Source organism: Scophthalmus maximus, chromosome 14, assembly GCF_022379125.1.
Source record: "Scophthalmus maximus strain ysfricsl-2021 chromosome 14, ASM2237912v1, whole genome shotgun sequence".
Classification (NCBI taxonomy): domain Eukaryota; kingdom Metazoa; phylum Chordata; class Actinopteri; order Pleuronectiformes; family Scophthalmidae; genus Scophthalmus; species Scophthalmus maximus.
The window spans coordinates 21,222,980-21,248,767 of record NC_061528.1 but is presented as its reverse complement, the minus strand read 5'-3'; the positions used below and the strand labels follow the sequence as shown (position 1 = coordinate 21,248,767).

The following is a 25,788-nucleotide window of genomic DNA, read 5'->3' as shown; positions in this document are numbered from 1 at the left end:
GTGAATAATGTTTTGTCAGCTGAACGCGTTCACCATCACATGACAGAACTTGTATTTTTTATGAAGTTTTTGTGACTGCAGACTTGATCATTTTAAGATAGTATGTTTCTGACCTTGTACTGGGTCTACATGGTTTGTAAATGTTACATTTTTACCACATTAAGTTAGAAGACAAAGATCTACACGTGCCAGTTTGTTTTTTCACAAGGGCACAAGGGTCAACGTCATTCAAATAGTTACATTATTCTCATATATTCAAAAATCATTACATTTGCGACGAACAAAGGCAAAGAAAACAATGGTGTGATTTACACATATGTTTATTGAGTTGGTACCAGTATTCGTATCAGAACATGAATTACTACAACAAACTATACAATAATGTAAAAGTGTTTGGATGAAAACACATTACACACATTACTGTTTCAGCACAGAGGTTTGCTAAAATATTTGTGCTGCTGTACATCCATGAAAAAACAAGAAAAGCTGTAAATAGCTCAAGTCAATTAGCAGAATTGTGATCACTTGCACACTGAATTTGTCACGTTTGTGCAACACAGTGGGCAAATACATAGTTTAAAGTGTGAATATGTCATACAAATAGATACAGCACACGGGTTTATGTGTATATTCTTCAGTGTGGACAGATGTGTAAAAACCACTAGCTTACATACATTATTTCGGAATGCCACAAAACTATGCGCAGAAGAACTGAGCATTTCAAAGAGATGAGCCCTGTCCTCTTTTCAGAGAACATCATTCGTATTTATTTATAAGTATGAGGTACATGGTGAAAACTGAAAGAGCATGGGACACTTAAAGGGGAAGTAAGTGATTTTGGAGAAAGCTCGTCTCTTCCTCTGTTGCTGTTGGCGATTGTACCACACTGGCCGGGCCGCGAACGCACAAGCCTCCATGTGCGTGAGACTGACGCGCTAACCACGAGGCCAGAACCACGGAGTCGCAGCGTCATTCGCTGGCACATTTATTATTATTACAAACTGCACACACGGTGTTGTGAGGTGCAGTCCGCACCATTCTCTTCATTTTTTAATTTACAGAGCCAGGGGTCGCGCCGAAAACACATATTTTTCTATCGCCGCACACACAGAACCAGCAGTTCGTGGACCGTGAGGACATATCTGGTGATTTTTTACAAACAGTTTTCTCGGTTTAAAATCACTTCCTGGCCCTTTAAGTTTTTAACAGGGCTAGAATGCCAAAGCTGGTCTGTAATAACCACTGATTGCATGTGCCACATAGAGAATGATACCGAGAATATGGTTACAGAATACAGAAGGTTGTTGTCTTTTTAACATAGAAGTATTATGCTGTTTTATCCTCTGTCCGGTACCTGTGAAACACTGGCTGTCAGGCGTGCACGCCTCATGTCGCATGTTATAAATGTCACACATTCGTTATATATTTCTATTTGGTTGTATATTCCACCATTCAGTGAAAAGCACAGTATACAATATCTGTATAAAGACATTGGGGTAATCCACATCAACTTTCAGTCTGAATCACAAATAAGTGTTGTTTTGACAACAGGGTTTTCTGACAGTTCTTTTAAATAATTATATATATATATATATGAATAAATTAAGGCTAATAAAAATAATAATTTGGGAACCCCTGTTCTTGTGAGGCGGTTCATAGTTGAGAGGAGCGGGACCTGCAGTGCACACCTCCTGCCTGCAGAGCGCAGTGTGTGTTCACAGTTGATGCTTCACACTGATAGTCCAAAGTCTGTGACATGCAGGGGTTTCACCGTCACAGGCTGGTGTTCCTGTCAATGTCCCTACCCTTCTCCCCGATGTTGCCAGTCCCATCAAACTCAAAGGCGCCGTTGTCCACAGCGTGGTCCTTTCTTTTTGCAAGTTCAGCGTCACCAACTTCCAGTGACGGAGACTCACTGTCTGCGTCGGCTGAACGGGAGCCGCACCACCTTTTATATGCCCGGTAGCCTGCAGAGGAAGAAACACTGATCAGTTAAGTCATTTATATGGCAGCATGCAGTGTCATAACAGAAGTTATCTCGGGGTACTCTTCCTAAAGAGCCGGTCTTGACCATACTCTCTATAATATTAGAAGTGGCCATAAGTCTTAAACCTCAGCATTACATGAAGTGAGGTTTGAGAGCATAGGTCCTGTCTCTGGACACAATTTTCTTTTCTTTGTCTTATCGTTTTGTCATTTCTGATTTGTCCTTGTTTTCCATTGTTATGGTGTCAGCAAATATCTTTCCCCTCCATCTAGACATCCTTTGATTGTTGTTTCATTCAACTAAACCTATAGCCTCCTTTGTGAAATATGAGTGATGCTGCGCAATGGAACAATTCAAGGTAAGAGAATTCGATCATTTAAGTCAAGAAGGTAAACATCATTTTTTTAACAGTATGAAGGTGCAAACAGACTTAAATTTGTTCTCATTAACTTCAGGGGAGCAGATGTATTTGCCTCTGGTTGTAAACATACCCATCCTCATATTAAAAGCAGGAGGTTGCCAACAGCAACCCTGCAGCTATTGCTGAGTGTTACCAGCAGCGTTCCACACAGCATAAATTATACAGCTGCTTATCACACACTTTATTGTCATTAACCTTGATCATTGTCCTTGAACTCACTGCAGCCATGCAGCATCCCTCCTCCTCCTCCTCCTCTGCTGCTGCTGCCGGGACCATTTTTACTCTGAGTTATACAAACAGATTCAAAGAATCAGTTTATCAGGATTGAGAATGAGAATGAAATCGCACCCTCTCTGTCTCTGTCTCTCGCTCAAAATTGGCTGGACACTGGAGCGTTGCGGCTTTGTGTCAAAGATCGATCACATTTAGCGACGAACAAAGTGGAAGAATTTGCAGCCGAGGGCTAATACATCTCTCCTCTGCAACGAAGCACAAATGTTTTTCCCTATCATGAAATGTGTAGATGCAGACAAATACACACAGACATCTAGTGGACTCACCAAAGTCGCTCAGAACTTCGGTTCATAACTTTCTTAAGAAGATAAAGAACTACAAGACTGGAACACCCTTGAGTTTCTTTTTAAAGCCGAGTAAATCCTGCAGGAAATCAAAAAAGAGCGTGCCAATGCTCACTGGGTAAACAGGTGCTGCCTCTGAATTAAAACGCGTGACAATACGAACTAACATTGAGCCCAGGGAAGTTAATCACACCCCTGGCCTGCAGACTCACCAAAACTGAAGCAATAGCCCCAAATCACTGCTAGGCCGAGGGCCAGGAGGAACATTGTTATCACCGCAACTGATGAGCCAGCCACTATTCTGACTGTGGACCAAGCGTGTAAGAATGACAGTAACACATCTGTCAGGGAGCCAACGGCGCTGCTTCCAGGCATCCTCTCAACTCGTCCAAGTAATATGAGGATCGTTATCCACACTGGTGCTTTGGACTTTCTACAAGAAAGACTCTGGCTCTGAGATACTGAAGAAAAAAAGGAACTGAGTGACTGTCAATCACAACATGTTTTCATCTTGGGCCCCACTCCAACATTTTGGAAAGGGGAAATGAATCCTTGCCCGGGTACATGCCTCATCTGGCACTCTTCTCCGCGTCACCACTAATAACCACAGACATCATCACTCAGATGTCTAACAGAGATGAGACGAGACCCCCGTGCTGCTTCTTTCGACATACCAGTGACCTTAAACAGTCGGTGGCATTGTCAAACACCATCATAGCGATCACAGACCATCTGGTAGCGCCGCTCAGTGATCTTCCGATTGTCCTTTCCTGTCGCAGAATCCCCGCAGCTCTACTGAGCTCTTTTTAATGACAGATCATTGGCCAACAAAACCGTTTTGGTCAGTGATCTGATAGTTAAAAAGAAACACCGACGGAAGTTTGTCCTCCAAACTATCATTTTATCGTGCCAGGGGGCGAACCTGCAGCCCAGTGAATTGACATCATTTGGAGAGTTTGCTCTTGAGCTCAGAGCAGATTTTTCATTGCTCATCAATACGTTCAGCCACCAGGATATCTATCACTATTTAACTCTCGGAGCTCATCTCCCTTGGTCTCAGTGGATAGGACGATTAATCCTGACGAGAGATCTGGACATTCATATTCATTAAAAAAAAGAGTGATTATAAAGCCATTGAGCTTGGACAGCTTTGAGCTCACCCAACATGCAAACGAAGCCACTCATCAGCATAACACTCTGGACTTGGCAACAAAATTGAACACTGATAATACTGCAGTATTCCAACGACCTTTTGCTGACATCACTGTGTTTTGATGCAAAACTAATCTCAACTAAGACCACGCGAAGCAAAAGTCCTCCAATATTAGGAGATCAATTGAATCATAAAGTTGCTGCTCTCTCGATTGACCTGGTTAAAATCTGACACTACCGTGATCTACTTTAACTACTCTTGATCTACTAAAGGAGACAAGAGGTGGACTGACAGAATCTCCCCATGAGGAGAGTGTGAATGAGATTAACAGAATCTGTCAGTATGCAGTTGAAAGAAAAGAATTGAGGAAAACTAGAATAACAAGGAGCCATGCAGTACGTCTGGCAGATAACTTGTGGGTGGGGCCTTACACTGCACGTCCACTTACACCTACAATCCTGCATCGTTATAAACCAAGTGAAAAGTAGAATCATTTTCTCATAGACTTTGTATCACTATGGAAACTGACTTATATTTGCAATCAGTGGAGTCACCCTCTGCTGGTCAGCCCAGAGAATACAGGCACTTCTTCATTGGCTTCACTTTCAGGACCCAGTGACAATGATGAGCGTTATTGGCACATTGCTATCTTGAGGAAGTGGAATGTATTTCAGGCTTTTGACCATCAGAAAACTGGTCTGCTGATGATTGGTTTACTGTATGCTGTGCCCAAAACACACTGATCATTAATTAAGAAATTAAGTACAATTTGGATTTGGACACGCACTAGATTGTTAAACTAGAACCCGGCCAGAAGCGACGACAAGAATGAGCAAATTGAGACAAAGCTGTCGTCGGTAACCGCCTTCTGAACCTCTTACCTCCCACAGATATGACTGCGACCACCAGCTGGAAGATGCTGTAGATGAGGGGGAATGAAAACATGACTTCCAGTTCAGCAGGGCTGAAGGACAGCTGGACAATGGTGCTGCACAATTGTGAGTTCTGGAAACCCGTCTCCAAGGCAATGGTTCGACATCTGGAAAAAACGATAGCCACAAACGTTACACAACTTCACAACAAAGTTATCAAGATACAGGCTTCTCTCAAGTTAACACCACTATATGCCAACATCGTCACAACTTTGTGTCCCTACCTGTGCCAGGGTTGACCCGCAATGCGGGCCAGAGTGAACCCCAGGCCGAAACCAATAAAGGGGTAGACTGTGCCGATGATCCACAGGGAGGGATCGATGTCCCACGAGGACTGGTACAGAATTCCTCCAACCACAGCTATGATAAGAATGAGACCAAAGCCTCCAATGGACCCCACCTATGCACAGAAGACACATAATTAATGCCCCCTCCAGGATTTTTCACTTGGATAAAAAAAAAAAGACCTATACCAAATTCTCATCAGACTCACAAGAATCACAGCATTTTATCTGAGATTTAAAAGTCTCTGTTAAACAATCACATGGATGCTGTAAGCCGCGGAGTGTTCCTACCTTGAGGATCTTTTTTGCTATGCGAGGCCACCTGCTTTTAAAATACATGCCCAGGGAAATTGGGACAAGAAGGGCCAAGAGTGTGATACCTGAGGATATAAAGTTTCATATCATCAATATCCATTTCTATGATTGTTCGACACAACAAAACAATAAAACCAATAAAATAAACCACTCATACGATGGACAGAATTTTAAAACAGGTTCTCCGAAAAAAGTAGTGTAAAATATACACCATATTTCTAATCCCATTATATGGTTGTCTTACAAATATATGGGCTAGGAATCAAATGTGAGCAGTCTCATTACCAATGCTGTCGTAGGGGATCTGGATGGTGTTGGAGGAAGTCCAGACGGAGGTGTAAATGAGCAGACACAGGGGCATCATCCCCAAGGCCAGGATAGAGGAACAAGCGGTCATGCTGATACTGGAGGGGGAGAGGACAATGTGGTGGTCAAACGAGCCTTCACGATGACATATTTTAATGTGCGTGTGTCGTCAATAGAGAAGGGATGTAAGGATTTTTGGTGGTCGTCAGTTGCTTCCTAGTCTACTGATGGCAAACTTTGGCTTTCGCTCTGGAGACACACACATGCACGCACGCATATATAACAAATATTTCATCGGGGTTGCAAAAAAATTTAAAATAAATGTTATCCTCTCTCTAAATCGTGTACAAAAACAGTAGCAATATATTCTTATTTTGAATAAAATATTAACGAATACACTTAAATTTGTGATCAATGAAAACACATGTATCTGCTATGTCCTAGTCAATATACAGTACTCCATGGAAACATGGCTACGTGTTTCATAACTGTGATGACCTTTTAATTCTTTTTTAATCCCTTTTAATTTCAGATCACGGATCGGTTTCCGTCATGCCATTAACAGGCAGCTAACAGGAAAAGCAACCGGTGCGTCCGATGGACAACGGTGCATCATTCTCATTCATATCCACAGATATTATCCAATGAGCAGTGCCAACGAGCCAGTCAACCCTGGTGGTTTCTTACCTGAGGTCCATGTCCCCATCCAGCCAGTAGCAGATAATGTTGGAGCCGGAACCTCCGGGGCAGCAGCCCATTATGATGATGACGATAGCCTGCACGGGCAGCACGTTGAAGGCCAGGGACAGGGCGAAGGCCGTGAAAGGCATGATGCCGAATTGGCAGAGGAAGCCGATCACGATGCCCCAGGGCCTCTTGATGTGGCCCCACAGTTTTGAGGCATCCACGGTGCAGCCCATGGAGAACATGACCATAGCGAGCATCACGGTGAGCACTATGCTCAACACCAGGCTCAGCATTTCATTGAAGTTGCTGCCGGGTGCGAGGCAGTTTGTGCCCGAACAGAGCGTGGCAAAGGAGTCGCAGGCAGGAGGCATCACAGTTGTTGCCATGAGCACGGACATTGTGCACGGTGGAACGGGGGAAGAAGGAGATAATCAGGGGCTCCAAAATTTGTGAGGACTGGAAGAAGGGTTTCCTCTGAGCGTGTAATTCTTAGAATCCAGGAGACTGCTCCTTGTCCAATATCCACGAAGATGACAGCGACAGTGTGAGCAGTCGGGATCGTGGCTCTTTATGCCTCATCCGTATCGATTCGGGAGGTGAAATCTGGCGGAAAAAAAAAAAGATAAAAAATTAACCAACACTTAATGGTTTATGGGGTCAGTGTTCAGAAACGCACGCACATAAAAAGGGAATCATTCTGTAACGTGAAGTGTGATTGCACCATTGCTCCAACTTTTATTGGCCTTTGGCCTCTTAAACACTTTTTTATTGGACAACTGTACTATACAGCATCATCATCTTACAATGTCATTGAGGAGGGAAGATGCTTGCACTTCTCAAAGGCAGGACACGCCCTGTGTGAACAATGTATTCTTTATACAGTGCTTGTAAAAAGTTCAACCCTTCAAACATTAAATCACACAATGGGCGTAATAAGTAAATCATGAGATTTATTTTATAATTGCCAATAAAAAAAAGAAGCTTATAATGCCATAGTAAAACCAAGGAAAACCAAACCCTATAGTTGTCTTAAATCAATTCAAATAATAGATAGTTAAATAAATGCCATACGTAAAACAAACATTTCAAAAGTATTTGTAACACATTTATAGAAAAGTAGCAGTTACGGGGAGCGTGTAGGAAAATTCCCAAAGCTCAGAGTACCGAAAGGTCAATCGGGGCAGAGCTTTACATATGCAAAAACTGCACTTGTGTCAGAGGGTAGTGACTACATTATAGGGGTTCGATATCCATTATCTTTTCTCGTCTGAAAAAAATTGATTTATACATATTTATCATTCTCATAGGCGGACTGTCTCCTACAGTGGGCCCAAACTTCAATTCAGTTCAGAGTTCAAAGGGGCAAAGCTGCAGTATCCAAATGTGCAAACTTGATGCAGGCCGGGCCCGTCCACGCAACGGCACAGCTCCGATCACTGTTCAATAACGTCTTCAAGGGGGTGAACGCTGTGTTATTAATCATTCAGTGCTTACACTTTTGATTTACATGAAATCATTACATGACTCGGTGGGGACATTTGATTCAAATTTGATGTGGTTAAACTAAAAAATGTGTAAAAGAATCTACGAAGTGGGAGTGAATATTTTTTTTGTGGGCACTTTATGTCAACATGCTGCACATGCCAAGGTTGGAAACAATGAAGAAAAAAAAGTGAAGTATGCATCATAAAGTTCTATAGCTGACACTCAAACCCTGTGGCTTTCGATGTCAAGGAGTGCTCAAGAGCGGCCAACTGCAAACGGTCCTAGTTATTCTGTTTTGAATTTCTAAATTCCCACTATCCAACAAAAAACAGAAAAAATCCCATGGGAGAGTTGTTCTTACCTTCCCAGTGTCCTACTGAAGAGTCCCGTTTCGAGTCTGCCTCCAGTGTGTGTAATGCTTAACTTAAAAGTTGAAGGTCAACCAGCCAACACCGACTCAAGAATGTTTCATGTTGAGTTGGTTAACAAACACACACACACACACACACACACACACACACACACATGCGCACGCAAAAAATAGAAACAAATGAAAATGAAAATGTTTTGTTGAGACTCTGCCATGAGTTTAGGTTCATTGAAGACATTTGGACTCGACAAACACTGTTACCACAGTCTGGAAGATGGACGACGCGTTGTACAAAAATGAGGCTAAACCATCCCGGATACAGGTGCCGCCATCTTGCTATTATGTGGAGTGGAGCCGCCGGTACACGGGTTCGACCAATCGCAAGTGAGTCTCAGCTGGCAATCGTTGCATTTGAACCCAATTTTTCACAGCTTCAAATAATGAACTGAAACCAAACTCATCAGAAACATGAACACTTGAATATACATTAGTTTGATAAGAACTACCTTAAAAGTACTTTTTGTACTTTTACCATTTTAGTCTGGTCCATGTTCCATCCACTAACATGGAGGAGGCGGGGTTTAGGACCTGTACCGCGAACCAGACGCCAGGAGTCGATCCAAAAGATTTGGCTTCACTTTGAGGAGTTGTCAAGTCGACCATCTTTATACGCAGTCTACGTGTTGAACCGACAACCGCTGTGATTGCTGCAAAGCAGCCATCGTGAATGTTGTTCGTTCCTCCTGTGCTCCTGTTTTTTAACCCAAACATGTCGCGACGAGTCAAAAACGTCTGCTGTGTCAGAGGTCAGATTCGTATAAGAAGTATACATCACAACACTCTGCTGCTGTGAGGCTGGATCAGGGCGGCAGGACACAAAATGCCAGAGTCTTGGGAAGGGCAGACAAGGAGTGCTTCCCAAGTGCTTTGCACATTGTGGGATTTGTTGGGTTTTTCCCCGTAATATTGTAATATTGACCTCACTGTGTAAAGTGCCTTGAGACAATGTTTGTAGTGACATGGCGCTGTACAAATAAAATTGAATTGAATTGAATTGAAATCCTAACACCTCATTATACACAAAGTTTAACTTGCATCTTTCTTTCTTTTTTTAAACACATTTTCAGAACAGAACAATAAGGCGCACAGTGCTGTACAGCAAAACGTTCGCACCAATTTTTACGGCTAAGGCGGTCGGTCAAACCACCACCCCAGCGCTCAGTTTCCCCCAGAAGTAGTAAAAATGAGTCCCCAGGTCAGTTTTGCACTTATGGGAGAAATAGTTTGGGATATGTTGTGGAGGGATCTTTTGATGGGTCAATGGGTCGTTTTGGTTATTAATTGGGTGTGTATGGAGTGTTCTCAGTTCTCTCCTCAAGCCATCTTTACATTTTTTCTCTCATCTCACCCTTTGAAAAATTCCATACATCTGGACAAAGCAGTACAAATGATAAATAAGCCACACATCACGTAATGGCTGCATACAGATATTCATGTTTCTGTTGTCTCATATAAATCGTTCTTTCTCAACGTGTCGGTCAGTGCTGTGGTATGAGGAAGGGGACAGTTGAGATATAAGGTTAGATCTTCAGAGGAAGCCTTATCAGTCTTTATTTGACTTGCCCTTCATTCAGGCTGCAGTAAATTTTACGGATCTTTTCTGCTCCTGATGTGTGAAGGTTTCTGCCATGTCACAGCCATTATCTTAGGTGATCTGATTCCAGATAACGATCTAATCTGATGGATCCATATTTCACAGTGTTCCTGCTCCACTGTAAAAATTTGCAAATGATGATAAGGCACTTTCTGCTCCGTCCCACCAGCTTTTATGTAACGAGAGGACTAAAAGGTATAAAATGAAGAAGGATGCAGAGTGATTTTCAGGATGTGACCTTGACCCCTTGCTGACAAGCTTCCATAAAAAAGTTTATGATTGATGTCTGCTGATTTTCTGTGTATTCAGCCGACATCATTCCCTGCAGACGACACGTTTCCCTATTATATTCTCACGAGAGCTGTATTTCCAATATTATTCATCAACTATAACAGAAGTTTGCTTCTATAAGTTTTTACAAAGGTGTATTCACTTACAACTGACTCAATAAGTTACAAGGACGCCTTGTTGGACATGTTCCACTTTGGATTGGTTTTAAACTATTGTACAAATTTTACCATCAATATTTTATAATCTGGTTACCGGATCATAATCTCAGTTACAGCAAATGCTGAAAAATGACCACTGTGTGATAATTTTGACTAGTCAAAGGACATTAAAATCATCCAAAATAATGAATCTGATATTAATAAAAAGCCAGGCTTAATGAATTATCTCCAATGTGACATCAGACTAACTAACTAACTAACTAACTAACTAGTTTTAAAACCAGACCAGAGAAGAAAGCCTTCTCACAGGAGTGGACTCAAGTCGTAGTGGTCTTTTTCAGATGTCCACAAACTATTTTCAATAAGTGATAAAATATGTTTTCATAAAAAGTAAATATTTTACAGAAGAAATAGTATAGAAAATTACATATATTTTTAGAGGATTTCAAATGGTCCTTTTGAATTAAACTTTGAGCGATCTATCCATTATTTTGTGAGACTTTTTTTATCGACTCTTGAGGAGATAAATTTGAGCTACTGCATGTATAAGACAAGTTTTGATTTCTGTTATGTTGTGAGCATGCATGCTCTGTTTGTAAGCCTGTGTTTTTGCTCCACTTTTGATGTATTGAAAAACATCAGTATTACATCCATGTAATCATACATGATTTCAGGTATGTAATCATCCATGTAATATGGATGATTACATACATCCATATGAATGTTATGGATGTATGTAATCTGTCTTATTTAATATTCTTATGCAATAATAGAGACCCCAGGAAGAGTAGTAACTGTATAAAGCTACAGTGTGTAATATTTAGAAGAACTTATTCACAAAAATTGAATATGTTGTCCATAACTATGTGTTCATATATGTATAATCACCTGCAACAAAGAACCAATGTTTTTTTTTGGGAACTTTGAATGAGTTAAATATAGTTACATGAGGTGGACCCGACCTCTGAAAATTACAAAAAATTACACACTGGGGCTTTAAGACAGACACAAGCTAATTGAGATCTTAATAAACTAAACTAAACCGATAGCGATTTGTCTGCATTCTGGAAGGAGTGATGTAATGCACATAAAAGTAAACCAGCCAAACCAACAAGGGTGGATTTTTACATTTTATTTCAAAATAAAAGCATCTTTAGTTATTATCTAGACAAGTAGAGACAAGCAGAGGTGGTCCGGCAGTCAAAGCCCCCCTCCACCCTACATTGCCCATAATTAATAATAAAATACATTAAAAGTGCAGTCAAATCTCGGCTGTTGGGAAGAGACTCAAGAGAAGGAGTCCAGACCTCAGTCACTGGCCTCTGCTCGGATCTGAGAGGTGTCTGTCAACCTGATGCTGCCTGTTAGGTGGCAGATGAAGCATCTCAAGAGGTAGATCCCCAAAAACTGGAGGGAGCTGTTGGAAAAAAAACAAAAACAAGGAAGTGAGGCAAAAAATTTTGCCCTTAACATATTTCTAAAATCATATCTTGACAGAAAATTATATATATATATACACACACACACACACACACACACACACACAATTGCGATGGACCTCTCCAAAATGAAATGTGATGTACAAGAATGTGGGGGGAAAATAATAATTAAAATAATTCAGATGATGATCAAAAAAAACCTGTGGAATGTCAGTGAATCTCTTTAATACATTCACTTTCAAAGGGAGATTTTTGTCTCATAATTTTCTTACTGATGAAATAGTGAATAAAGTGACTCAGTTGTACAATAAACATTGTGTAACTGCTTTGACATCACTTTGTGAGTGTTGGACTCGCACTCTGAATCCAATGTGTGATCAGATTTAGTTTGTCTTTCCTGGGTTACATTCACTTCAAGTCCAGATTGTAACTGGGTAAAATTAAAAATTAAAAGGAAATGGTACTTGGTGACAGCACTTTATGATTCCATGGTTAACTTTTTTTGTGTTCATCAACGATTGGGATGTAAGTTGGGAAATGTACATTTTACTGAATGTATATTACTGACAGATTAAAATGTGAAGATGTCAGTTTTTAAAAAAACAGCTGGTGGTCTTTTTTTCGTAAAGGAGGGGAAAGCAACAAATCCACATTTGGTGTGTAGTGGGTTTTTATTTTGTCAGGACGGTGTTTGTGACAGTGATTCTGAAAAAAATGGAGCCTCGGTGAAACAATGGGGCTCTATAGCACAAGGGGAATACATCCGGCTGTGGTACGCCTATTTAGTAGCCTCCATTCGCACCGTTGTTTCGTGTCTTTTCGTGGAATCCATTGACACTAAGGAACATGTATTAACTAAAACAACGTGGGCGTCTCACCTGACCAGAAGCGGCTGTGGGAAGCAGCACGAGGTCCGTGTTTTAACCACCTCCTGGAGACTCAGCAGGTTTGTCAGCAGCGTGCCGTGGCCACACTTGTCAATCTTGGTCACCAACATCTGCACAGCAAAATGTTTTGCACGTAACAATTCTACTTGCACACTTTTGACATATTAAGAGCACAGACAGAGGTATCAGCAAACAGGCAGATTTGTTAACAGATAATATCCTCGTCCTTATTTTGTTCTAATATTCTAATCAACTAATCTCAACAATTCACTGAGGTACTGTATTGTTTTGAGTAAACAAAAAAAGAACACTTTTCTGACATCTACTGGCCAGTTCAAAACACTGCACTTTAATTTCTTCAGGTGTTTTTTTTTTTTTTTCATTGGAGCATACATCCCGGACGCTAATAATGAAAAAACTGATTTAAATGTTTAAAAACCCATCATCCACTACAGTCACGTAGGGCTGCAACATAATCGATTAATCTGTCGATTATTTTCTCAATTAATCGATTAGTGGTTTGGTCCATTTTTTTGTCCACACACCAAAGATATTTAGTTTACTGTCACAGAGGAGCAAAGAAACATTTAAGAAGCTGAATCAGAGAATTTTGACTCTTTTTTCATCAAAATTATCAAAACAGTTGGCAATTAATTTTTGTATCGATTACTAACCGATTAACTGTTGCTAATCTTGTACTGTATATTATCCCAAGCAGAGCAACAGCTTTTGAAATTGCATTTCAGCTCTTGGGCTTCATGCTTCCTTTTTTTGTTTCAGCAGAGGGAGTTAATCTGTGTTCTGAACTGAACTGTCACAGTCTTAATAATGGTCAAAGTGTTTAATAACCTGCGAGCATGAATAATTGACAGCGGAGTGCGCAGAGAGTGGGGGTGCTTCATTATAGTGGCACGGCGGCAGCATTTCAGAAGGGGACAGCAGTTTTTAAATAGCTGAGTGGGAGCGTTCAGCATTAATTCAGTGTGGACATAATGACGAGATTTTGGAAGACGAGTTGAATGGAAGAGTCAAGGGTAAAATCAGTTTCTTCTAAATATTTAGAACCTCCGCCAGACAGTAAAGGCCCTACATTTCCAGCCTGTGCTTCATGTAATCTACTGTTTATTCATATTATCTATGACTGCTGACATTTTTGAAATTGTTCATTTTCTTAGATTGTTTTTGCTCTTGACTGGGGTTTGTTTGGTCTGAGGGCAACAGCAGTGGTGGTACAGTTCTGATTTGGTACTTCCGCCATGTTTCCCCCCCCTGTTTTTGTAAGCAAAAACTACTCAAGAGATTTCCAGGAAACTTAATGGAACGTTGGGACATGGGTTAAGGAAAGACCCATAATATTTTGGTGTGGATCCAGAAATTAGTGATCACTCTCTTCACCACTGCGAGATATGTCCTTGGAGGAGGTATTAGCTCTACTGAGTGCCGTTTTAGTTTCCCCTGAGGTTACATGCAGGCACCGACAGGTCCTGTGAGCTGTCGACTGCAGAGCCTTTCATTTACCTGCTGCAACACGACACACATTCCAAATTGCTACTAGGCTAGAGTTTGTAAATCGCAGCTCGTGTCTGAAACACACTGAGAAAGCATTTCCAAATAATTTTAGGTTGAAACCTTTTCAGACTAGGTTCAGGACCTATTCCAAAATACATTTTTCGATAGGCTGATGTGACTATCTATGGAGAAAATGTGCGAGTGTCCCACCACGTATGGACGTCTGATGTCTTCACACATCTCCAGGGCAATCAGGTCGGCCTTCTGGACACCGATACTGCCATCGACCAACAGGAACGTCCTGACGAGACTGAAAGATAACAAAGATGCATTAGCCAAGTTCGCCAGGGTGAGGGATGTAAGTCATGTGAGTTTTCCGGGTCTTTCACAGATGTTTGCCAACATGGATCCTCAGGTGTAGGAGACGGGCAGTGGCCCTTCTATCTGATATTCTACATGTAAATAAATGAAGTGCATTTTTTATAATAGTTAAATAATATAGTTCGGTCTAAGTACAATAGCAAATAAAAACAAATGCAGCCGGCCCAGCAGCTGTATGTGCACCTAATTATTGTATTTGATATATACAAGTTATCTGATATTTTACATTAGGTACTATTCATTTAAATCAATAAAGTTTTATTGTATAATAGTTAAATAGTACAGTTAGATCTAAGTGTCATAGGTTTGAAGGAGCAGGACCCAAATGAAGATAAAGTGAAAAAATGAGTATTTAATAACTAAGGTAACAAAAACAGACTTATAGACTGAAGGAAAAATTTAACAAAATCCAACTCTCCAAAACTCAAATACAAAACTAAAAATACAAAAGAAAACAACATTCCTGAAATTCATGGCTTTTGGTTTTGGTGTGCCACCCTGACATTTTCAGTCACCCCATCTGGCCAACCCTGTGAAAAATTTCTGGGGGCGCCACTGGAGACAGGGACAGTAAATAAAATATAAAAACAGTATGTATACAAGAACAGGGGACAGAGTAACACATGAAATGTTTCTGTTGCTAGTTTTAAGGTAGCCAGTGACACACAGGACTGATGAGCCGCTAAAATCTTGGCATTTCCCACTTAAATAACCGAGCCGTGATGGACCAGTCCCATGTGTTAGGTGTTATACGAGGTCAATGCAGTCGACGGCCGTGGAGCATGGCACTGTGCCCTGTTGCAGCACTTCTAAAAACCAATTTATCACCGTGTATCCTGCTGCCCGCAGATGCTGCAGGGATGTAATGTACTGAAGGAGAAGCTTTTCATACAGTGACACAGGGAGGGATAAGTTCAATTCAATTTACATTTTAAGCATTATTCAAGAACTGCTGCACCGTGGCTCCACGTATCGAGTTAAATCTTGCTGATAGAGTGCATCTGGAACAGATGTGCTCCGGTGTGGTACAGTACACCGGTGACTGGTAATTCTGCACCTTTGCCTTTGTACCTCCTAAACAGTTAAATTCCATAACTTTCTGTGGAAACCCAGAGATCATTAATAAGTTAACAAGTGGATTCATCTCGGAATTTTTTTCTCTGGCACTTCCACCTCCTAGAGGCCTGAAACCATGACGGCAGTTCTGTCACGGTCTTCGAGAAAAATCTCTTCCCGGCTTTTGCAGCATAGTTTAAGTTTGACTCATATGAGTTTCTTTTAACTTTGTGTGTTCGTTACAAGATAGATGGTCTGTGAAAGTTTCACTTTGGCCGTTCAGACATCAATCACCACAAGGGCCATTCATTCTCCGCGTTTGTGCTAAGACCACACATTGTGACTCTGGTAAGACGCCAAAGCAAATATATATATCTCACTTCTTCCTCGTGTAAAGGTATGGCTCTACCATATCCACAAAGTCCTTGGGTGCTCTGTGTCCATAGCCCGGCATGTCCACGATGGTGAATGCTCTGCCCACTTTGAAGAAGTTCATCTTCTTTGTGTGACCCTAAGAAGGAAAAACAAAAAAGAGAAAAACACACTAACTGTAAAGGAGACGTCAGGGAAAAATAAATGGGTTCAATGGATGAAAAGACAAGGGGGCAGCCAGGATGTAGATCAAACCGGAAGGTCAGCGGTTCAATCCCCACTTCCCCCAGTCAGCATGGACAACACTGACACGGGACCCTAAATTGTCTCTGACGACTCTTCCTGCAGTGTGTGAATGTGACAGACGGTGTGTGGTGAATCACAGCGCTGTGTGAATGTGTGTGGAAGTGTGAGTGTGACTTGTGCTGTAAATTGTGTTGAAGTGTCGATAAAACTAGAAAAGCAATAGATAAATATACATGTGCATATACAGTATATGTGTGTGTGTCTGTGTGTGTGTGTGTGTATATATATATATATATATATATATATATATATATATATAGACATACAATATATATATTTTTTAATCTGTCAATGATTCCTTAGATAAGACAAAGAAATGTAATTGGGGATTGATATTTTAGTTTAGGCATAAACTTTATCAAAAATAACTATACATTGGGAAAAAATTACAAATACAACCAAGTTGAATTAAGAAAATAAACATTTATTTGACCTAAAATGTAAACATTGCACTTTTAAAGGCTCATATCTGTTGGCCGATAATATCGGTCGGGCTCCAACCATACCGGCCAATACCAATATGTCTTTGAAAGGCTAATATCGGCAGATGTTATCGGCCAACCGGTACAGTCGCGCTCTAATATAAATACAGTCCATTTACAAATAAGGTGTATTGGTTCACAGATTTTCTTTTGTGAGCCGCACACTAGTCACTGTTTTACACACTGGTTAATTAGGTAATCACTGCAACACTGGTGTGTGTGCGTGCGTGCGTGCGTGCGTGCGTGCGTGCGTGCGTGTGTGTGTGTGTGTGTGTGTGTGTGTGAAGCCCTTTATCTAGATTCAGTATAATGCAATGTCAGGGCCAATATATGATCTTATATATCCCACGAACCAGTGGTCGTATCTAAACGGTACCAGTGGTATTGAGAAGCTTATTGAAAGGGCTTCCAGGCACGTCGCATCTGAATTGACCTATGACGTCATCTTCTTACAAAAAAATGTGGTCAAAATATTTTCATCACAGTTGACCTTTCTATCAAAAATGCATTTACAGGTGACCTATCGACCAATTGACTATTCATATCAAAACATTTGACCACTAAAGGTCAAAGGTAAAAGTCGCAGTGCCAATTTTCGTGAAATATACTTTTGAATGACCTTAACTTATTCTCTCTTAGAGTTCCTCATTCAATGGCCGTATGGGTTCATCAATCACAATCAGTCAAACAAGAATTCTGTCCACAATCTTATAGAAATGATTGTGCTGTATTTCTTCTTTTTATATTAAAACAAAAATATGTCCAAGTATGTTAGATAAGCCAGGTAAAGAGAAAATGATTCATGGCCTCTTACAATTAGATATTCAAAAAAAAAAATCAGATCAAAGAATAAGTCTAAAAAAAAGAAAAAGTGCCCAATAACTTGGCATATTCATAGCTGCCAGAACTTGAATAATGCAGATTCAAATTTCAATCTGCAGCTGCATAGAATCCATCAAACAAAATGTGTTCTCTCTTGTTTGTTTGTTCCTGCCTGCTTTTAATGTTACCAGGATACTGAAAGCACTGATAAAGTCAGTACGTTTGAAGTTTGCTCAGCATGTCAGTTCCACTAGAGCCTAAAGTGAAGATGGCAGCGACTGTGACCCTTCTCAGCATCATGGTTCCATTCATCAACTGCTTCACTTAGTTATGAGGAGTAGAAAACTGAATTGTAAAGATTTTAGTTCCTCAAAATGGACATTTTTCAATTACTCATCAGAGCTCGATGAACATTTTACTCACCGGAGTTTTGGAGACTCGGACTTCGACCTCAGGAGTCAGGGAGAACAGAGCCTTGATGAGAGACGACTTGCCCACGTTGCTTCTGCCGATGAAACACACCTGGGAACACGCACACAAACCGCTTAACACAAAGGTCCTGTATTCTGTCATATGTTACTAAAATACAATTTATTACTATATAAGACTAAGCAGTGAGTTCCAGATGGACCTCTCCCCAGCGACGCTTTCCAGCTCCTCCTGGGGGATATATAATCCCTCCAGTAACCACTGAAGACACCCAGGAGGTGTCCTAACCACCTCAAGTGGCTCCTTTCCAGACAAATGAGTAGCCGCTCTACTTTGATTTATCTCTGGATGTCCAACTCCTCAACCTGTCTCTAAGGCTACATCCACATTGTGTTTTAGGTGCTTGAAAACTCTGGAGTAGTGTGGCGGGCAGGAGTAAACGTAGAAGCAGTGATGTGTTCATCAAACAAAAACGTAGGAATGTGGATTCCAGCCACTCTATGAAGAAAGTAATTCAGCCGCTTAAAATCTCTTTATCTCATTCTTTCCGTCACTACCCACGGCTCATGACCATACTGTAGGTGATGAGAGAAACATACGATTGACTGGTAAATCACAACATAAAATTACACCTCATCTCCCTACACAGCTATGGTCCAGTACTGTATATACAAAATGGACATAGTCACTGGGTCAGGAAAACAAAGCAAATGCGGAAGTGCCTGAAGCCTGTATTCTCTGGAATGACCAGTAGATGACGACTCACTGGTTGTAAAAAGAAGTCAGTTTCTATAGAAGTCTATGAGAAAAAACTCACTCCATTTCTCACTATATTTATAATGACAGTAAACATTTTCTGAAACATCATGAGTTTATGGTTCAATTCATAGTGTGAAGTCTTCTTCAATCCCGCAAGATTCATTTTGTAAATTGTGGTCCATTTAGAGTAAAATAGAAATAAAGCACCGTAGCGTGGATACAGCTTGATTGAACGCTGGTTCGTTCCAATCGATGCATGGTTGCAGGTGAAGGTGGGGTCGGAGTGGACGAGCTCTCAGCAGGACCCACCCCCAATTCTACGTTCAGTTGCACAAAAAACAATATGGTTCTGGTCAAAATGTGAAACTCGAGGCTTGAAAACACTAGTTCACAAACCAGCGCAATACGTCAGCCTGGGTTGACATTTGGGTCCAGTACAACGCCCTGAGATTCCTGCTGACGCAGCACCCGCCTGTCCATCTCCTGCTGCATCCTCCTCTCACTCGTGAACAAGACTCTGAGATACTTAGTTGAAATCCTTCATTTGGTGCAGTAATTCTCCCTCAACCCCAGAGGGGGGCAATCCACTGTGCAGAGAGTCATGTCCTCAGACAAAACCTGAGCTTTCCCATACCGGACACTCTCTCACAAATACTGTCCATGAAGATCCCATTATTACTATTAATTATCAGAGTGTCCTTAAAGGTCTGTCCATTTTTCTGTGAACATTATAAGCAGCACACCTGCACTGACTGTCACGCGCTGCTGCAATTGGCTGCTATGGGATTTTTTCCGCTACAGTACCAGTGACGGCCAAGTCCTGGCTCATCCATCTCTCTGACACAAGACAGATGGATGGAGGCTGGTGCAGCCAGCGAGCTACAAATACATCATCCTCCGACGGAGCGGGGGGACAGAGTGGTAACTAACTCGGCATGCCAAAGAGACCCTGTCGTCCTGTCAACACAATGTTCCACTCTGAACCCTCCAGTGAACACTACAGTCTATAAGGTTATAAATCTGCTCATTTATTTTCAGGTGTCAACTCAGGCTTAATTATGTGTGTGGCTCCGGGAGGGTGAAGAGACTTTACACTACATTTTTCACAGACTTTTTGTCAATATTTGGGGACAAAGAAGGGCAACAGGAACCTCTATATGTCAAACACTGACTCAAACATTTGCCTGCTCTCACTCTTCTCAGTTGCCCTCTGTTTATCTTCTAAACTTAAGACCGACGCTCGGCCTTACAAGACCATCTGTACCACCATGCCGCCCTGAACACCACTGAAATATCAATTCATGTACAATGTTTTTACATCAGTAGGAAAAATTCTCTGTCCCATGTGCACCATGAAGTCTCTGAACATGTTTAATTGAAGGAAAAGTTTTTTGATTTGAAGTGGAAAAGGAAATTAATGAAAAAGTTAGTGTGTTTTTTTTGAAGTTCCCCCTCAAAATTTAAAGCCCCAGTGTGTAATTTTTGGAATTTTCTGGCGGCATCTGGTGGTTAAGTCGCCGATTCAATTTACAGTTTCCAGCAGCGCAGAAAATTCACAAAAATTTGACGTACTCTGGACTGTTTTGTGCAATAGCCGCATTCAACACGACGTAGCAAACATGTAGACTCACACGGAGGTCGGGTCCACCTCATGTAACTATATTTAACTCATTCAAAGTTGACAAAAAAACATGGTGATTATACATGCGTATGAACACATAGTTATGGACGATATATTCAATTTCTGTGAATAAGTTCTCCTAAATATTACACACTGTAGCTTTAAGTGACAGTGGATAATGTGTGAGATCTGGTGGCAGTTTCTTCACAAAAAGTTCCCTCCACAGAGAACCATCTGTCACACAGAAGAAAAAAAATCTGACATGATTTTAATTATAACTTGTCATTTTATTTATCCATAGCTTTGAATGTCAAAGTGATGAAATTGAATGCGCAGGTAAACTGTGGGAGTAACTATAACTCTCTGAAGGTAGCCAAATGCCTCGTCATCTGATTAGTGACTCGCATGAATGGATAAACGAGTCCCTGTCCCTACCTACTCTCTAGCGAAACCATAGCCAAGGGAACGGGCTTGGCAGAATCAGCCGGGAAAGAAGACCCTGTCGGATCTTAATTATGTAGAGCACCATCTATAATATGATACTGTGCCAGAAGGACATGAAATACGATCCAGGAAGTCCAGTCAGAGTAACAGATCCATGAGTCTGAAGGCTCCACAGACACCAGAGCATTGCACAGTCGCTCAAAATACTCTGAGACAGGATTTTACAACTCTCAGGTGCCTGATCTGTCTTTGGTTGCAACGGTCGCCAGGTAAACAGGATGAATACTCTGCTCACATTACAAAGTCATCTTTTGTCAGCTTGCATTTATGTGATTGGTCAACGCCGTGTAAATAGATGTCACACTGCAGTAAACAATGAGCATGAAGGGACCTCTGCTGAGTGATAGCATTCAGTCTACTTAAGGTGAGCAACGACTCATCGTTTGGGACGGAATTGTACAGATACGTGTGTGGTCACATTTCTCAGCCAGTTAGTCTACATATTAGGGGTGGGCGATATAGCGTCAACATTATATGACGATATTTCTGACGAAATAGAAAAGAAATTCTGAACATTATATTGGCAGCAGCATTTATTAGTGCAAACAAAATGAAGGACATTTTCCATCCTTCTTTTACAACTAGCCAGCTACTGTACAATATTATCATCTAATAAAATCTAAGCCCACATTATCACAGTCCATTTAGTTCCCAAGAGCTTTCTTTCATCTACATATACATACAGGCTGCCAAATAGGTATGTGTGGCAAGATCTTTTTAATAATAATAATAATAATTATAATAATAATACATGACATTTCTAGAGCGTTTTTCTTGAAACCGAAAGCGCTTGTTAGTTGAAATTGTTCAGCCATTGTAAAATGTTACAAAAAAAATGTGCAAATGTTCAAAGATCTGTGTGTTTTGAAGGGACCTTTAATGGTGAACCAACAAACAGATATTTTGGGGCTGTAAATTACACCTGGGAAGAGAGGGGAGGATTCACCTGTGCTGCAACACAATGAATTGTTAAAGCTACCCCAATATTCATTTTTCTCATTGTCCAATTACTGTTAATTCATGATAAAAATCAAATATTTAAAATAAATATCTTAAAATCCCGGCTGCACGGTGGTGTAGTGGTTAGCACCTTCGCCTCACAGCAAGAAGGTTCTGGGTTCGAATCCCGGTTCAACCAGGGCCTTTCTGTGTGGAGTTTGCATGTTCTCCCCGTGTATGCGTGGGTTCTCTCCGGGTTCTCCGGCTTCCTCCCACACTCCAAAGACATGTAGAATGGGGTCAGGTTCATTGGAGACTCTAAATTGACCGTAGGTGTGAATGTGAGAGTGAATGGTTGTCCGTCTCTGTGTGTGGCCCTGCGATAGGCTGGCGACCTGTCCAGGGTGAACCCCGCCTCTCGCCCAATGTTAGCTGGGATTGGCTCCAGCGACCCCCCGCGACCCTTAATGGATAAAGCGGTAGACGATGAATGATGATGATGATCTTAAAATCCTATTTATCTTTTTTTAAAGGGTCATCATCACCACAGATGGCATCACCCCTCCGGGTAACATCAAGGGTCTGTTTGGGTTATCCACTTTTCAGTGAAACGGCCATTTTGTAGTGCAGACTGAGATTACTATGAACATATGATTATGTGGCAGTGTAACGGGTAACAAGTAGTGTCTGAAACGTATCAAAAGCTGTCTGCTCTCATCCCCTAGTGAATCTTCTATGTAGCAAACACTATATAGCTGACAAGAGTTGGATGCAATCTAAAATTATGTCACAATATTCGGAAAAAATATAAACTAACTTCATTAGGAGGAAACACTTTATTACCGTTATTTAGAGGTGTCTTAGGACCTAATCTCAGTGTTTTATAATAGAACACACACACGTACACACTAAGTCTGCCCACCAACCTCTGGCTGCCGCAGCGCAGGTACATGGTCCATCCTCTCTGCAGAGACGTAGTAATCAATCTTATGAGTTGGTGAAGCGTTAAAGAGCTTTTCTGCATTCACCATGTCCTCCACACTGGGATGAAAGAGCTGGAACGGCGTCCTGTCCACGGACCTGAACATTTAGATGCATGTAATTAATGAATAATCTGCTGAAGGAATAAAAGAGCCAAGTTTTTTTATAGCAGTACACAGTGTTATACCCTATAGAGGCAAATGTAACACAAATACAACAAATGTGGACACTAACTACAGTACCTGTCCAGGTATGCTTCCAGCCCACTGAAGGGGTAAAGCAAGTTCTGGGTTTTATTTGGGGGGAGCTTTGTGGCTCCATGGAGTGAGGCCAGCTTGTGGGCGCTGTGCCCGTAAACATCCGACACCCGAGTCCCGGGCAGGAGCCGCAGGCGCAGGCACAGGCGCAGACAAAACATGTTCCCCTGCAGATTTCAGAGCCGCCTGTGGGGGCACGAATGGACAACGAGCGCCACATGGTTAGTTTTAGTAAAAAGAGCGCAGCTACATCTGAACCATTCAGCAGCTTTAACCCTCTATATGGCATGAACTTTTATGTTTGGGGTAATCAAATATTTCCCCCCTTTTTGGAGAGAACTCGGGGTTCCACCCCGACCCCCCCAACCAGATATTGGTCGGTTGCCTCAAGGCAACAATGTGCTACAGGGGTCATACAGGTTTTCTACAGTACACCTGATGAGTGGAATAAGAAAAAAACATACAAATATTCATATAAAAAATACAAACAAACATCCAATAAATGCATGTGTGTGTGTGTGTGTGTGTGCAGGGGAATAGCACCAAATTCTGGTCCCTATACATAAGCAGTCTCTGTGGCCCCCCCGCAGCTAGGATGCTGATTCCTTTCACTTATTTTCCCTTGGTTTGTTTTTAATCTCTTCCTTTTGTCTCTTTTCTCTTCTGGGACCCACACTTCACTTTCGTGAGGGAAGAATATGGCGAAGTCACTGGTCGGTAGATTGGTCGACAGATTCAGAGTTGTGATGGGCGGACTTCACCATTCGGTGCCTTCTGTAAGGAATGAGAGGGAATGAGAGGGCCCCCCCGGAGAACCTCAACTATTTTTTGAATTACATAGTTCAGTCTCTCAACCAATGTATTAGCAAATTTGTTTAATTTATTTCATGACATGACACCGATTACTTAGAAAAAACACTGATTTAAGGCTCTCCCAGTGCTACGCCCCTGTGTGTGTGTGTGTGTGTGTGTGTGTGTGTGTGTGTGTGTGTTGTAACATTACTACTGTCTGTCCCCTGACCTAAATTGTCTGTAAAAACTGATTCAGTGTTTCACTCTTCCTGACAATTTCGAAATTTTAAAATGTGAAACATTTTACATTCAGGTTTATGAGACGGATTCGGATGAAGACGTACCGGCCGGAAAAAATTGGTGATTTTGCTTTCAGTACTTCTTCTGTTCCTATCACGCCAGGACACGACACATGTCAAAGGAGAACATGCACGTGTTGATGACCGAGCTGGTTAATGTCAACCTCGACTTCATTTCACTTAACTCATCTCACACATATTAACGAAGCGTTTTGCTGAAAAACACCCGCATTACACGGAGAACACGTTTGAATAAGACGACGTGCACTTCGAACAGCTGCTTCTCACCGGACCTCCAACGCTCTCATAACTCTCTGATGAATTATTCAGCTTGCTTTAGCGACAACTGCGCGTCTCCATGGATGTATGACAAGCCCTTGTGATATCTGACGTCCATGAGCGTCCGCCACTGTTTTCATCCGCGTTGAGTGCAGCGCCTAAATGAGTCCGACTGTTTTTTTCTAAGGTTCCGCTTCAAAGACAAAACAAAAAAAAAAACCCATCTAGCTCTGTTATAATTGCTATGACAATTTTATTCTGATTGTGATCATTTCAATGAGTACTCTCAATGTTTTTGTATGAAAATATTAATGTTAATTAAGTGACGTGCCATCCACTGTTTCCCTGTGACTAAAGTCAAAGACAAAGAAGTGAGGCTAAAAACAAGAGTGACACAATCAATCCCAGTTCTACTTTTATATTGCTGGGCCACGATCTGTGATCTATGAGTCCTCAGCTTCAGTCCCCACACTGATGCACGGCTGGCGGAACGTAGAGAAACATTCCTCCGTTGGAAATACCTCCCATCCACAGGAAAAGGTATGGGCCGAGCTGTCACGCACATCCTCCATCACCCTCTCGGTGGGGATTATTGAGGATTATAATAGTACATTTTGTGCAGAGCGTGCCAACAAAACGTTCTGGAGAAATGTAGTTATATGAGGTGGCTGTGATTGGATTGACTCCGAGCTCCTCTTGCCCTCTGCATTCTTTTACACTGAGACTCCCACTACGATAAATGGAGTTTCATCAATAGTCATGTTCAAGCGGTGGTTGGGTTTCGCAGGCTTATGAACACAGGGCGGTTTGCCTCCTCCTCAGAGTTACTAAGAATATTCCCCCATATTCCTTCTTTGGAGAGGATGAATCCCTTCCAATATTTATCCAGCTTTGAATAATACTTTGAAAGGTTATACTTTTTCATTTGAAATGTGGAATATTTGACACTCTTTGGGGGATCTCAATTTAGGCTAAACACTTCAAAATAAATCACGCTTTTCCACAGCACATTGCACTTCTTCAGTTTGTTGATCACCGCTCTCTCTCTCCACA

At 41.4% G+C, this 25,788-nt stretch overlaps 2 protein-coding genes across 5 annotated transcripts; both read right to left on the bottom strand.

Moving 5' to 3' along the window:
* Positions 1 to 304: 304 nt before the first annotated feature.
* Positions 305 to 7,266, bottom strand: slc10a2 (solute carrier family 10 member 2). Its single transcript, XM_035604575.2, has 6 exons — positions 6,664 to 7,266; positions 5,956 to 6,074; positions 5,647 to 5,735; positions 5,296 to 5,471; positions 5,021 to 5,178; positions 305 to 1,967 (listed from the first exon to the last, which is right to left on the bottom strand). Exons 1-6 carry the CDS (start codon positions 7,059 to 7,061, stop codon positions 1,774 to 1,776), a joined length of 1,134 nt encoding a protein of 377 aa, XP_035460468.2. The 5' UTR covers positions 7,062 to 7,266; the 3' UTR covers positions 305 to 1,773.
* A 4,472-nt stretch (positions 7,267 to 11,738) lies between these two features.
* On the bottom strand, positions 11,739 to 24,885 carry gtpbp8 (GTP binding protein 8 (putative)). Of its 4 annotated transcripts, XM_035604571.2 has the most exons (10): positions 24,745 to 24,885; positions 24,502 to 24,547; positions 24,040 to 24,139; positions 23,351 to 23,551; positions 23,054 to 23,207; positions 18,299 to 18,397; positions 16,274 to 16,404; positions 14,667 to 14,766; positions 12,939 to 13,057; positions 11,739 to 12,038 (listed from the first exon to the last, which is right to left on the bottom strand). In XM_035604571.2, exons 4-10 carry the CDS (start codon positions 23,524 to 23,526, stop codon positions 11,930 to 11,932), a joined length of 888 nt encoding a protein of 295 aa, XP_035460464.2. In that variant the 5' UTR covers positions 23,527 to 23,551; positions 24,040 to 24,139; positions 24,502 to 24,547; positions 24,745 to 24,885; the 3' UTR covers positions 11,739 to 11,929. The 4 variants fall into 4 exon arrangements, with proteins under 4 accessions (XP_035460464.2, XP_035460463.2, XP_035460462.2 ...); XM_035604570.2 differs by lacking the exon at positions 24,040 to 24,139; XM_035604569.2 differs by lacking the exons at positions 24,040 to 24,139; positions 24,502 to 24,547 and having other exon boundaries at positions 24,745 to 24,879.
* Between the last annotated feature and the right edge of the window lie 903 nt (positions 24,886 to 25,788).

What these genes read in the sequence shown, in the direction of transcription:
- slc10a2 (XM_035604575.2), bottom strand. Translation starts at nt 7,061, where the DNA reads ATGTCCGTGCTCATGGCAACAACTGTGATGCCTCCTGCCTGCGACTCC. An exon ending in GATCCCCTACGACAGCATTG is followed by an intron (nt 5,736 to 5,955) that starts GTAATGAGACTG and finishes TTATATCCTCAG; the next exon opens with GTATCACACTCTTGGCCCTT. An exon ending in TAGCAAAAAAGATCCTCAAG is followed by an intron (nt 5,472 to 5,646) that starts GTAGGAACACTC and finishes TTCTGTGCATAG; the next exon opens with GTGGGGTCCATTGGAGGCTT.
- gtpbp8 (XM_035604571.2), bottom strand. Translation starts at nt 23,526, where the DNA reads ATGTTTTGTCTGCGCCTGTGCCTGCGCCTGCGGCTCCTGCCCGGGACT. An exon ending in CTGGAAGCATACCTGGACAG is followed by an intron (nt 23,208 to 23,350) that starts GTACTGTAGTTA and finishes CTAAATGTTCAG; the next exon opens with GTCCGTGGACAGGACGCCGT. An exon ending in TCCGAGTCTCCAAAACTCCG is followed by an intron (nt 16,405 to 18,298) that starts GTGAGTAAAATG and finishes TTTCCTTCTTAG; the next exon opens with GGTCACACAAAGAAGATGAA.